General features: G+C 42.4%; 1 protein-coding gene across 7 annotated transcripts in view; it reads right to left on the bottom strand.

The window, feature by feature from the left end:
- Window positions 1-14770, bottom strand: part of TTC7A (tetratricopeptide repeat domain 7A) — a 184818-nt gene that overhangs the window by 119146 nt on the left and 50902 nt on the right. For all 7 annotated transcript variants that reach the window (XM_052805960.1, XM_052805962.1, XM_052805963.1 and 4 more), the window contains one exon: window positions 5854-5958. In XM_052805960.1, coding sequence (XP_052661920.1) covers window positions 5854-5958 — 105 coding nt within the window. The remainder of the gene's footprint in view (window positions 1-5853; window positions 5959-14770) is intronic.

Here is a 14770-nt window from a genome sequence, read left to right as displayed (position 1 = left end):
AGGAAGTGGCCAATAAGGCATTGTATAATGGAAAGGTTTTATCCCATAGCTGTTTACAGCATACAAAGCAAATCATGTCACCTATGTCAGGAAAAAAAGTCCTGTGCTTTCTGTTGTCAGTCTAGTCAGCATTTTCTCCATGTGTCACCAGGGCTAAGCCCACCAACTTACTTTACATGTAAGCTCAGCTCCCAGCACTTCAGAATACTTGGGCCTTTCCTCCACTGTAGCAAGAGTGGTTTGTTCACAAGGGAGATACATAGAAGGCAAAATTCTTGGTCATTTTTTATGTCTAAAACCCTTTGGATTGCTCCAATAACAGTAACTGTGATGTAAGCAAGAATGTCTTTTAAAAGATCGAAGAAATCTCTAGTAGCTCCTTACCATTCACTGCTTTCTCAGTAGTCTCTCGCCCTAGTGATGTTGGTCCTCTACAGTGTCTGCTCAGCAGGCAGAATAACTCCAATAATGGGACTAGATTTGATCTTTCAGTATTATTCATACTGCAGTAAGACCTAAGCATTTCCATGCAATTCCAGGGCTCCTAGGCGATTGGGTACAAGCACATGCACAGCATTTATTATCTGTAGTGACAGGGTCAACAACAGACAGAAGGAGAGAGAAGCACTCTTGGATTAGGTGGTCTGTGAAAGTAATGAATGGTAAGCTGTTACCTCACAAGTATGCAGCTCTAAATCTACATCCTGCCAACCCACCCCTGACCCCCCATGATGTATTGACCTCATGGTATGTCTTACTTTTTATGGCTCCATGCATGGTCTGGCCTGGCCTGACCCCACTCTCTTCTCCCTTTCCCTTACTAATGGCATGATCTCTGTCTTCCCAGCAAAGTGCTGGAACAGAGCACTTCACTGTGCACACTAGGATCGGTGAGTTAAAAGAAATGACAGAAATGTCCAATAGGCACGGCACCATCTTGCACTGCAGCTTTTGCCATGGCGTGAAGTCCCTCCAAAAGCTCATACTAGCTGATAATACTGGCATCACTTGGTGCTACACAAGTTTAGCATAACACTATTTCTGTTGTATCAACTGCAGGGCAATGAAAATAGTAAGAACATGCCTCATGTCTTCCTACTCTCTGTCAGACCAGAGTCCTGGAAGACTCAAGCCTATCCTAGGATTATAGTCCATTTGTCTCCATGTGTATTTACAAAGTTTTCAACATGCCTTCACTGAAATTAATGGAGTAGAAGGCATGAGAAAGCATCATAGCAACCCTAAATGCCTTTAAATAAGGCTCCTAAAATGGAGAAATTCAGTATTTAACACTTGCCCGTAGGCAGAAGTTCTGGTTTTAGTATTTTCACACCTGCCATAACAGGGTCCTGGAGAACCCAGATTAGTAGTGAAATTAACAGTACTGTACTGTTAAAATACTAAAAACAACAACTCATGCTGCAACTCAAAGTCACTGCCAAAATAGGCAAGTGAGCATTCAGCTGAGGCTGTGCCAGAGAAGGCTGAGTGAAAGAGGAAATTGCAGCAAGCCTCTTAGTAAGCAAAACTCCGAATTTATAGTGGACCAAGGCAGGACAACCTCACTATGGACATATTTCACTGCAAGCTACATCAACTTTCCTATGAAAATTTAAAACAATACTCTGAACTTCAATAGTCAAAAACTTTATAGTGCATTCTGGAAAGCTAAAAGACAGCTGGCTAAACACAAATGGGCTTTGTGTTCACTTGCTAGAATCATTCGCATGTGGGTTCAGCAAACTATAGTGCTGAAACCCCAGCAAACTGGAAGACTAGGCAGCATGATGCCTCAAAAGTAATTCTGAGCCCACTACAAAGACATTTAAAACACCTGTGTAATGGGCTAGATACAGTATAAAAGTTCCAACTTTGCTGAAAACTTCTGTATCTCCTGAGGTTTTTTAAGTACAGGTCGAACTGCACCCTGACCAGACAAGTGCGGTCTATATAGGTGTACTAGTTTTGGAGGTTTTCTGGTCCTCCAAGACAACTGGCATAAGCTTTGGAATTAATGAAGTATTGATTTACTGTCCACTCTGCATTTTTATTTTTTTTTAATTTGTGAAAACCTGTAATTCTGAGAACGGTAACCGAAATATTGCTTGTATCACTCGGTTGTTTACTGCAGGCCCAATCCCAAAAGCTAGTGGTTGATGGGGCAGGTCATCTGCTGATGTAAGCCAGCATGGTGCCAATAATATGCCAGTGGAGTAGTGCCAACTTACATCAGCTAATAATCTGGTCATACTGTCACAAAAGAAGCTGGGGGCATTTAGTTCTTTTCCACATCAGGCTCTGTTATATATTGATTTGCATGGCACAGTATGAATGTATGCATGTTTTTACTTTGATTTGTTCTGCATTGAGAGATTATTTCATAGATGCGATCTGAGCATCCTCAATATTGTAAATCACTATGGTACACTTCAATTAATTTTTTGTTTCCCCTAGTTCTTAAAGTGTGCTGAGACACCACGTACAAAGCCAGCAAAATGAGTTAAGTGACCACTAGATTAATCAGGAAAGAAACTGTTCTGTGCTCCTCATGACATTCTGTAATTATCCAGCTGCATAAATGTTTTGGGTTTTTTTTTTATTGCTAGTAACTGAAATAAGACTAAAGTAGTCCTTGTCCATGGACCATAAACAGAGTACAATAGTGCACCAAAAGCACATAGTACACAGATGCAGGACACATAAATTAGCTGTTTCATTTGGATAAATGGTGATCTGATTTCACCCTTTTCCTGCCTAGCCAGCAATCAAGTATATAGATATATTTCCTAACTGAGAAATTAATCATGTTTTATATGTTCTGAAAAGCAAGATATATTTGAGTATTTGTAACTGTTAATATCTGTCCATTAGACTGTTCCTGTGCCATGTCTATTCTCCTTCCTATTTATACTGGCATTGATCAGCTTGTTCACTTCCAGTTTAAATGATTCAATTCTGATTTGATTGCCATGTAATTTAAATGCAAATAATTACTGTAAGGATGACATTTAGAAAAACAGCTCTGCTAAGCAGGAAGGTCTTTATTAGGCACAGGAGTTTGCCAGCAATATCAGAAGCATCCCTTTGACTGTAAGATATGGGAACCTATCATTTCAGTTCTTTCAGAAGATGCTCTGATTTCCCTCTGACTCCCCTTAATTAAAACTCTTCTATACCATCAAGTTTGCTATCAGGGTAGAGCATAAACCACTGAGTGAAAGGAAGAGGGGAAAGGAATATGTTTAATTTGGTTTTAGTTCATAAGGTTGCGCTCTAGATAACTGAAGTAAAATTACGCTCTTGTGAAATCACGTTTATATTTCATACTGCACCCCAGTTCTGAGCCAGGGTCTCAATGAATTAACACTGAAAAGTGTTTCACACAATGAAAAAGCAGTAGATAGAGGGAAAAACCCTCTTACTTTGTAATAATCAAAAGCAGCTCATTTTTCCCTTCTTTCTCCTATTTTTTAGGTTTAGACTGTTGCTTTATCAGCTCTGCCATGTATGAGAAGTCTGGAGATACTGGACTGCCTGAGGGCAGAGTTGGGACTGAATTACAGTCTCACTGTCTTTTTTAAGTGTCTCTACAACAAGGTATTTTTTACATGCTGGCTGTCCTAGCAGATCCAAAGAGATTTTGGTGGGAAGCACCAATGAGGAGGACAAATCCTGACTCTGCCCATTTCCTGGCATAGCAGCATCTTCAGTTTGGGCTCATAATTTCACATTCAACTCCTCATCCATCACAGTCGGCAGACTTTAATGGGACCATTTGAAATTTAGGCCTCAGTAATGAGAGCTGCATAAACACCAGGGTAACACATGAAAGAAAAGGGATTCCATGCTATTTCTTTTCTTGCAGCACAGAAACCTTGTCCTTTCACCTCAACACACATCAATGACCCAGTGTTTGGTAAAGTGCCTCCATTAAAACTTCATTGCTCCTGTTAAACGTAAGAACATCCCAGGGATCTTGATTTTAGCATGGTGTCTCACAAGACACATTCACAGTATTTCAATTTTGTCCAAAGGTTAGTTATGGCAGAGGTTGCATGTTCAGCAAGTATCAAGAGACCACTGCCTTCCTGAAGTCACTATTTGTGTCTAGAGGTGGTCAAAGTCAGACAAAGCAGGTCTGAATGGACCACTCTGCTATTTGCCTTGTTGCCTTCTCTCAGGATACTGAACTTCACCACCTCACAGTCAGTGCGGTCAAGTCTGCCCCCAAACTTCATTCCCAAACAGTTCTTCCTTGTTTGTAAGTATCAGGTCCAACAGAGCATCTTCCCTCATTGGCTTCATGGCTCCAGTGCCTTCCCTTGTTGGATTTGTGTTCACAGAGCAGGAAGGCAGAAGAGGAAGGGATTTATTTGCAATATGGAGATCCCAAGTTTGTCTCCTATACTAAAATTCAGGCTCATAGGCAAAAACTAGCCTGATCTCAGAGAAAGATTTTCCTCACATTTAACATGACTCTTCTGCTGGTTTGTTTTTTTTTTTTTTCTGCTTCCTGGCAATCATTGAGACAGCAGAATTGCCAGGGTCTTGCAGTCCCCCACTATGGCTCCAAGTGAATGCAGAAATTTAGCCTATGAGGTTTCTCTAGCTTCAAAGCCTACAGAGTAAAAATTATCAATATACTTGCTGATGTTTTAGACTAATGACAAGTTCATCTTGCTTTGAAAACTTCATCAGAGATACTAGTAAGAGTGTTCAACACAGTTGTAATGCCTGACTTTCATATTGTTTTAATGTCTTTAAGAATCAGAAAAAACCTTATTTGCTTTATTAAAAAGGAAACATTCACTGTGAATGCTATTTCATATCACTGAATGACTTTCAGCCCTCAAAATTTGGATACTGAGCTAAGAGCACAAGAGAGTTAAATTGCTCTATATAGAGAACAGAGGTAGGTTGGGTGGTTCAGCAAGGATTCCCTCAAGCCCTCAGACCTGAAAGATTTTTCCTAGAATAAGATACTTCCCAGTTTTTGCTGACTCACATAGAAGTTTAACCATTATAGTTTGAACAGTATAGTTCATTTAAAAACATACATAACCAGATCTCCTTGCTGATGGTGGTATAAACTAATACGACTCAATTAAGTTTAGCTGAATACCAACGTTCACCAGATAGGGATGTAGAAGATGGGGAGGCAGGGGGTAGGGAGCTCAACAACAGCAAATCTAGCCCCTACAGCTTTTCACCAAAATCTGAGCAGATTCTTCTGGTATTTTCTTTCATGCTTTCTTGCATCTTTGTTTTACTTACATTAGCAATTATAAGTCTTCACTGACTGCAAGGACACCTCGCAGTGAGGACAGGTGAAAACAGCCGGCTGCCCTTCAATGAATAAACCAAGCAGCAAAAGACAGAGATGTTTCTGTTCCTTGGGATAATCAGAATTTCACAGGCACAGACTTCCACTCCCACTCTGCTTCTGGGGCATATATTAACACACCCAGAACAGAAAACACTGACACAGCAACTTCAAGAACAAAGGACTAAGTCGTCCAGCAGACCTGAACTGTCCAACAGTCAACTTATAATTATTGACTATTTTGTCTTCCAGTGGCTACAAAAGTGGCCAATTCAACTTGACACTCAGTTGAAGCAGCAGTCCCCAGAATGGCTGTTACAGCTTTCCCCCATCCTCCTTTGTTTAATGTGCCAGCAAAATGCATTTCAGTGACTCACTGCAAAATTTCTTCCTGGGATTTTCATTTTTTATAAGGCATGCATATGTGTATGATTTTTAACAGGATTCCCTTTCTCCCTATTGCATCTACACTATGGCACTGTCTCTGCAGCACCTGATCCATTACGTAAGAATTATATCAGCTTGCTTACCCAGTGCAGTGACCCAATGCAGACCTTGGCAGCCAGAAGAGGAACGGTGGGATCTGTAGGTCGCAGTTTAGCACACTCTTTGAGCACTGACACAGCGTATGCTGACTGGAGGAGGAGGAGGGGGAGAGAGAGGGAGGAAATAAAAAAGGCTGATTAGACAATGCTGTTACAGAGTACAAGCAAGATATTTCAGTGAAATGTACAAAGAAGTGTCATGAAGTAAAGAATCATGTCAGCAACAAGTTAGCAACTGTATTCCCACCTCCACACACAGACACATGTGTGTGCACATGCGCAAGCAAACACATACTCTTCCCACGCTCAAAAGAAACATGCCAAAGAACCAGCCCTGGCTGTGCACTTTAAACAGTTTTCCTCGGCTGTTAATGCACTGGTTATTTTAACTCTGCCCTCCCAATTCACAAGAATTCTGCTATAGTTTTCCTTGCACACAACCATCTTCCAGTAAGCCAGAAAAGATCATAAAGAGCTTATCCTCCAGTACGTTAACATTTTAGGCCAACTCTACTCAGAGAGAGATTTGGGGAGCTAAAGTAATCTGCTCTGTAGGTTGTTTTGTGTATTCTCCAGTTTCAGAGTATACAAGAATACAACTGGGATCCCACCATACAAAGGGTGGAGCAAGCAACTGCAGAGCAATACACTTGTTCAGTGGGTGGTCCGAGTAGCATGTGTTAGAAAGAAAGCCCATGAAACCCTTGCTGTCTTTCTGGTGTTAGGTTACCATTAATGAATGGTGTTTATTAAGATTAGCAGTTACATAGCCCCTTTGATTCAATATGCTCTACACACATTGCTTTTTACAGAACATATTCATGGCTGCCACATTTCAGAAGGTTTAAAAAAGGAGATGAGGAAAGCTCTGGTCTGAGATGCTGGTGAGAAGGTCTGGTCAGCCAATGAGGAGGTGACAGAAGATGCCCTGCCACACTCTCCCAGACCACCCCACCTTGACCACAGTTTCTTTCACATTTCCAACCCTCCTCACTACTGATCCCTGATCCCCCCAAATTCTCTCATCCTTGAGCTCAAGGGGAAGTTTTCTTCTTTCAGAATTTCTCCTTTCATGCCCCATTCCTCCCAAACTCTTCCACACACAGGCCTCTCTCACTCAGCATTCCCTTTAGAAGCACATTAAAAAGTCATGGCCTTTCCATATTACAGGAGTGCAGCAACAGAAGCTTGCAGAGTCAAACTAACTGCTATTCCTATCAAGTCCTGGGCATCTCCTCCTGACCCTGACCCCCAGGGGCTCTCCCCACCAGAGCTCTGACCAGCACAGGCAGCTGGGTCTGGTGTCTGCTCCAATCCCCCACAGCCCTGCACCGCAGCTTCACGCTCCCACCAGCCATCAGCACTTCCCTTCCCTCACACCACACCAAAACAGGCTGCGCCTGCCACCTCCTTTCTCCACAGAACTAAAGGTCCACTTCTTATGGGATTCAAAAGCCTGGATAGGAATTTTCTTGGAAGGGAGCCTGACAAAAGGGAAAACCAGATGTACAGCAGCCCTGCCCGTGCTAAGGCAAAGATGGGTTTCATAACCAAAGATGCAAGGTCTGCAGCAGCGGAGAGCAAACCCTCCTGCTTGAAAAGCTTGGGTACCTGCTGTGTAGTCTGAAGAGCAACAGTGTGCCCTACATTCTCCAGGCTGCTCCCACCTACCTAGATCATCAGGTATCATCAATAAAAGTAAGGAAATATTTGCTATTTTACAATTCCAAATGCACAATTTGCCTAAAGCCAGAAGGAAGCTTGTCTCAGAGCAAAGATGTGAATCAATAAACTTTGTGCTAGAGCTTAAACCATTACCTCACCCCTCTCAGAAATGAAGACTTGGGTAATTCAACCCTGAGGTACAAGAAGAAACACATCGCTGCGCTCTGCTGTCATGAGGTGACTAGCATCCCTCAGAATGAGCCTCCCTGACTCCTATTTGTTCAGAACAAGTAGTGTCTTAGGTTTTAATGGCATCTTATTCCTCTCTCTCACAGAACACTACCTGCACTGCAGGCAGCTAGTATTCCCAGTAGCACTGCTGGATGTGTTGGAAATGCAAGTGTAACCCCATAAGGGTCCTAGCCTGGCACATCATCTTCCTGCCCTCCTGCCTATATTCCAGCCCCACAGGTGTTTCCAGACAAGAGAAATCTAAAGAGTAGAGCAGGACAACATGCACCTTGCTGGTCAGTGTATCTGCAGCTGAACTCCCCCAACCCTTGTCATCTCACCATGCAAAAGTGAACTGAAAAGGTCAGGCATGTAAAAGGCCGTACACTGTCCAGTGCCAACACTTTCAGAAACAGATACAAATTGAGCCCGGTGGTGGTTTCTCAGCTCCCCATCAGCAGCACAACTGCAGGGAAAGCAGGAGGCACCTGGGAGCTGGTGACAGCTGCCTGACAGGCCAGCACAGCCAGCACTAGCACAAACCAGAGCAGCGAGAGGCCTGTCCTAATTTGGGCCACAGCTGTAGGACCTTCCAGGGTCTACACCAAAAGAGAAGCGATACAACCCTCTTCCTTGCCAATTCCTCTTGAACTCCGCTTCCTCCCTGTCTGCAGCCTGTCCATTGAGTAAGGCTGGTCCTCAGGACAAGCCAACCCTGCAGACTCCAATAGCCTCAAACTGCAGAGCGCTTCTCATATCTCATATCTGTCCTGGGGCAACTGCAAAACAGTGAAAACTGAATGCTGCAAAGCAGAAAGTCCCACCCTGTGCCTACACCCAAACACCTCACGTATGGAGTCACTTTATCACATGCACTCAGGAGCTTCATGGATTTACAGAGTGAGAGCCACAGTTTCCACACTTGCTGCTAAAACATTTACAGAGTTATGTCATTTTAAAGAAGTTTATAAAATTTGCAATTAAACATATGGAGCAGAAGTGGTTTTAGAAACAGGGTGACATAAAGCCTTTCTCTCCAGCTGTGTTCTAAAAAATCAAGACATCTATATCATTTCACCTTGAAAACTTTACTCAGCAGAAATCATATATAGATGATGAAAACATTAGCCAATATCCCACTCCCATAGTGACCTTACTTAGGGCAGACTGGTGTGACATATAATATCAAGGTGTTTTAAAGATATTAATTACAGACATTAATAGGCAGGGAACAAGTATCATCCACTCAGTATTGAATACAGATGCTTTTGGTTTGTAAAAATATTTAATATGAAACAGTGTTTGTGTAACATTGAAATAATCTGATAATTAAAATATACGTATTCTTTCTCTTAGCATGGGTGGACCAGGCAGCCAAGCACATTGTTTGTGAGATTCACTGCAAGGCAATAATAATTAGATTTATTGGTGAGGCATGTTTTGAGAAGAACAGAGCTTAAACTCCAAGTGAGTGCATGCTTCCTACTCCTAATTCCGAACTTCAGAGCCAGGCTTTAAGTTCTTTCTGATATCTTGCTAATTGCTGGATTATAACAACTGCACTGGAACCAGTTCCCAAGGATTTCAGAAAGCTAGGGATTTGCCTCTGGGTCTCATTTGGCCTCTTTCTGGGAAAAAGGCTTTTAAGTCCCCCCAAACACACACAAACCCGTTAAACAGATATGGTTTAAAGAAACGGCAAGCTTGCCAACAGCTGCTCCATGGGGGTTTCAACTTTGTTTATGGGAGGTCTAACGTAGGAGTTCTCAGCCTTGGGATCCTCATCAGGTTTAAGCAGATTCATGACCATCCTCCCTTTGTTATGACCAACAAATCACAGAGCTCAAATCAGGTTATAGAGTGAAAACACTGCTTTAATGGGAATGTTCAGCCATCAAAAAAAAAAAAAAAAAAAAAAAAAAGCAAACTGTGTAAGGGGCTTAAGAACTTCCATTACCTGAGTTGGGCATCTCCATCCTCCACATACCAACAACTCTGTGTTTTTTGCAATGGAGACAAGGAACGACACAGCACTACTGTTCCATATTTAAATCCAGTATCTACAGGAAGCTGGTTTTCTCTGTCTTCATCCCCTAATCTACTTGCATACAGTATTTTTCTTCTGCAGAGATCACAAACATGCTCCACAATAATTTATGAAAAGAAAATTAGGAAAGGCAGTTTCTGGGAAGTAGCAAGCAATACTGACAAATGGCGGCTTTCAATACAGACTTCCAAAAAAGCTCTATGTACCACATCCAACATGGGGGTGGCACTTCTCGATCTGCAGCAAGAAATCACAAGGAAGCTATGGGGAAGGGGAAGGATGGAGAGGACACCTCCCCCTAAGTAATTAAAGCAGCCACGGTTTTGAATCCTATAAGGGAGTAAAATGTAAAGAAAAACTTCTATCCAAATATAAAACGTAACTCCCATTCCTCATTTACTAATTATATAATGAAGCATGCAAGCATACTCCTCAAAGATGCTTGCACGAGCTACGTAGAATGAAGAATAGTCTACAGTTAATTCTCTTCCTTACTTTTCCAAAAGGCTCAAGAGATCTTGCCATCAATTACAGCAAACACATAGATGCTGCCCAAATGCTGGTTTTCCTAGCTCACTCCAACACAATTTTCATTCTTTCCCCTATTCTCTCCCACCGTACCAAAGCAACAAAAGAAGGACGTCAGAGATTTGTTTCATATTTAGAAGATAAAGAAACCACAAATGTAAGTAAAAGGAAGAAGAACTTCCAGTCAGTAAATCACGCCAGGCAGGCTTGACACATCACAAACAGTTGCTCTTCTCTTGTAAAGGTTCCAAAAACCTTTCTACTTTTTTGCTTCTTTGCTAATACTTTTCAGCCAGAGGGAAAAATGTTTCTCAAGGTGGTGGTTTTGGTAGACAGCCTCATTCCCAATTCACTGGGCAGTTTAGTACACAGATAAATCTCCACAACTACTACTGCTTTATTTCTAGCATCATTCTGTCTGATTTTAAAAACTGCACTATTTCAAAGGGATTGTGGGGAAGCGGGGGGGGGAATCCTTCATCATTATGCAAGAGTCAGTATTCCCTGTATCCTGGGATTCACAGCCATCTAGCTATAAATGACCTTGAACCAACACAGGAAGATAACAGAGTGAGCCAGCAATTGAGAACTCTAGAATTAGTTGTTTTGGTGTTAGCTTTCCACTGAATTTCTAGGTTTCTGTGAATCCCTCAGCATGAACATTATTCCCCTAAGACATTTACTTCTCCCAACACAGGGACCAATTCTCCCCCTTTTCTTTTACCTTATGTTTAGCAAATTAGAGCATTGGAGTTGAGCAGCTTCAAATATTCACTTCTAAAAGCACCTCTTAAATTCTGAGATCTGTAAGCATAACTTTGTCCTTGCTAATGTGACAGACACCCCACTTCACACATCCTGTCAAGAAAAGAGAGTTAAGCCTGAAGGCAATTATATAGCCCACCTAGGTATTCTGCTCAACAGTCAGGCATCTTTGGAAATTTCCATTTTTTGTACTATCTACAGCACACAGGCACCCCCCCTTCTAATCTTTCTTTTGCACCAAAGGAAACCAAACTATTGAATATCCCCTAGGTAGCTGACCTTTGTAACAGGATCTTTAACCAATGAATGTTCAATATCTTAACTTTCATTCCCCAGCAATGCTATTTAAGGAGCCATCCAAGGTCTCTGTTGCTCCCAAGGTTCCTGCCTGCAACGCAAAAAGAAATGTACTCTTTTTTTTTTATGCCAGTTGCCTAGCAACCAGCCTAAGCTTTTGCAAGGAAACCAACAGAAGGAACAGCCTAAATCATAAAATTTGTCTGCTGTTGCTGCAGAATTATGTATTAAATATATTTAGAACTTTCCTTCTAACCTTCTGGAAAGCTGTATGTTGGCAGTACAGGCATGGCTGAGTCAAACTTGAAGCTCCTCAAAGCTGTTAGAGACATCTGCTTTTGCTGCACTGTTTAAATAAGGGGAACTATTCCTTTTCTTGGGTGCAACACAGATATAAGCAGCTGAGACATTAGCTTGTCATTATTTGGCTATGACCAGTATGTATCAGCAACTTGCACAGGGCTCATGGAGACTTCATGTCTGCATAAGACTGGTTTCAAAACCCTAAAAATGCTGCCAGCACAAGCCCTGGGCAGGGCTGCAGTATCTCCAACTGCTGAGCAGCCAAGGGGAGCACAGTGACACTGCAAGATTAGCTCTGAGAAGAGCTGGAGCCTACTCCCCCAGAAAAACAGCTGAATGACAGATGCCAAGAAGGATGTGATTATTTCCCTTTGTAGAACACCAGACACATCCTGAAGTGGTATGTTATTAAGAAAACCATTCAGGTAGACAAGCATGACTCTTTCTTCCTCTTTGCCTTAAAGATGAACAAACATAAAGTATAAGAGCAGAGAGGAGCATTTTGTGTAGTTGAAAGCAGCTTTATCTGCCTAGTTTTGCAAGGTACCATGCTTGGAGCTTAAATCCCCCTACTGCCAGCCTATCTTATCTATATGGCAATGTTGACCATTGTTCCTAGGCTAGCAGGGGCTGGGGGAGGATCAGCACCAATGCAGTTGTTTCTAAGGTCATGCAATTGCTGTCCTAAAGGCAAGCACTGGGCTGAAGATGTTCTGTCAACACTGGACAAGAGGGGCTGGACAGCTGTGTGCCAGGCACCCCCAGGAACACATAACCACCATTAGCAATCCCAGCACAAGGCCAGCTGAACATAGCCCTTGCCTCCAAGTAACTGCTTCCAGCTCCACTGGGCTCTCACAGAGGCTCTTCCCCACAGCCCCTTTAATTGATCCTGAGCTCTTCCTTTACACACTTTTTGCTGCACTTCATCCCCTAAATGAGTGTACAGGGCGAGGGCTAAGAGCAGATTATCCTCTCCTAGCAGATGCTTCACACTTCACTCAGCTGGCCTGAGACTGTAACACTCCTCACTCCTCCTCTCAAGGAACACACATCCTAAAGCTTTTAATTCACTAACCAAGTTGTGTTGTGGGTTTTTTGGGGGCAGAAACATTAAATATGAGCATGAAAATGGTTTTATGCACTGCGTACGCTAATAATAATAATAAACATCCACTGGACATGAGAGATCAGTGTAAGACTGCTGCTAGTTGAATGGCTCAATTAGGGTACCCAGCACTTTTAGACTAAGTAGACTCAGTGTTCACAGAATAACTTCACAGCTATCCTTGAAAAATCCCTCCCTCACTACCCTTGGGAAAATGGCACATCATTGTCACTAAATAGAAATCTTGTCTCCTTGGTTGGTAGGTAGAAGAGAGGCATCGATGTTGCTTCACATTGTTCAAGGCAAATCAGTTTATCATTCCCTTAAGCAGTATGACAGGTAAAAAAAGACACACATGATCCAGATCTAGAAGACTTTCTGAAGTACTGTCAATTTAAGCTAGAGCGCAATCCCACAATGCACTTGAGTCTCTACTCCCAGATAGCTCCAGTGACACTTTGGGACACCCAGGCTGGGTCCTGTGTGAGGTTGTTAGGTGTGGAAGGGGACAGAAATCTGAATGAGGGAACACGTAACTGATCCAACTGGTCCAAGGCCAGGGAAATGCTTGCAAGTGCACAGGGGCCCTATTTCACATCCCTTGTGCTTGCAACATATCACCTAGACACTATGACAATTTTGCCTCCAACTTCAGATACGTTGGTAGAGCTACCCTAGTCTGCAGGATTGCTGCGTGCAGGTAATCTCCACGACCTCCAATGGAAACTGTTTAGCTGAAAAGCAGCAGCAGAGAAGTCTGCCCCAAACAGCTGTCTCCCTCTTCACTGCTGTGAAGACTACAAAGTCTTCTCTACTCTGTAAATGAGAGTTCAGTCCTTCCTTTTCCCCATTCTGCTGAATACAGGTCACTTTTTCAAAATATTGAGACAAGCAGATGCAACCTACTGCACTCGTTTTACTCTGGCAGCAGGACTCATCTCATTGCCTGAGGACTCTGCCAGATGGCACCCAGCTATCATACCACTTGCCACTCAGACTCCAGCTTGTCGATGCATGGCAGAGCCAGGGAGCTGCTGTGCCCACTCAGCCTCTGGCTGTCGTATTACCACATCACAAAGGTTATTATCAGTAGAAGCAACTTAAAGCAGCTGTGAAGAGTTCAGCATTCAGTTTTCCAGCACCAGTTCAGAAGAACATAGGTGCTGCATTAGACCGATTTAAACCTTTCTCTTACATATCTAGAACTGCACTTGGTGACAAAGGACATCTCTCACTATGTCTTTGCCATTGTCTAGGCTTTCCCAGCATTTCGTCTAAAATTGCCTACAAAAGTCTTTCAAATTTCATGGTGGATTTTAATCATTTAAACAAACATGCTCCTTTTGTTCAGAAAACGTACAGCTCGGTATACATGCATTCCCGAGAATGGGTTAAAAAACAACCAGACCACACCATCTTTCTCATTATGCAAGTTGTTGAGAAGCACAGGAAAGTGAAATTGCTGTCACTCCATTGTTTCCAGCTTAAGTGGATAGAAGACAGACAGGAAGGTTATGCTTCTCTGAGCTTTTTCATTCACTGTTTTATGAAGCCCTAAGGCCTCACTTGCTCTGTAAGAACTTACTGAAATGATGTGCCTATTTTTGTTAAGACACATGCTTTTTAGAATAATGTGTAAACTCAAGCCTACATACAGTAATGAGCCTAGGTGGCTGGCTTGACATTCAGACTGATCACTTGTGAAAAATGACAGTCACCATTTGGCAATTTTTTGGCTGGCAGAGGAAGAAAACAGTTTGAAATTCAACTTGATCGACGTAACCTGAAGACGATGAATATACAAAAAAAAAAGTAACACCAGTCAAATGCAGTGTAGAATAGAGGGCAGGATAGGATTTTGCAGCACTTTTAAGGTCAGAGTTTGCAAATCCTAAAAACATGTTAAAAAGAGAGACCAAAGTTTCCAGCGTTTACAGGTTGATAAAACTGTTGCTGTC

The sequence above is a fragment of the Harpia harpyja genome, chromosome 13 (genome assembly GCF_026419915.1).
Source record: "Harpia harpyja isolate bHarHar1 chromosome 13, bHarHar1 primary haplotype, whole genome shotgun sequence".
NCBI lineage: Eukaryota > Metazoa > Chordata > Aves > Accipitriformes > Accipitridae > Harpia > Harpia harpyja.
This window is presented reverse-complemented; position numbering and strand designations above follow the sequence as displayed.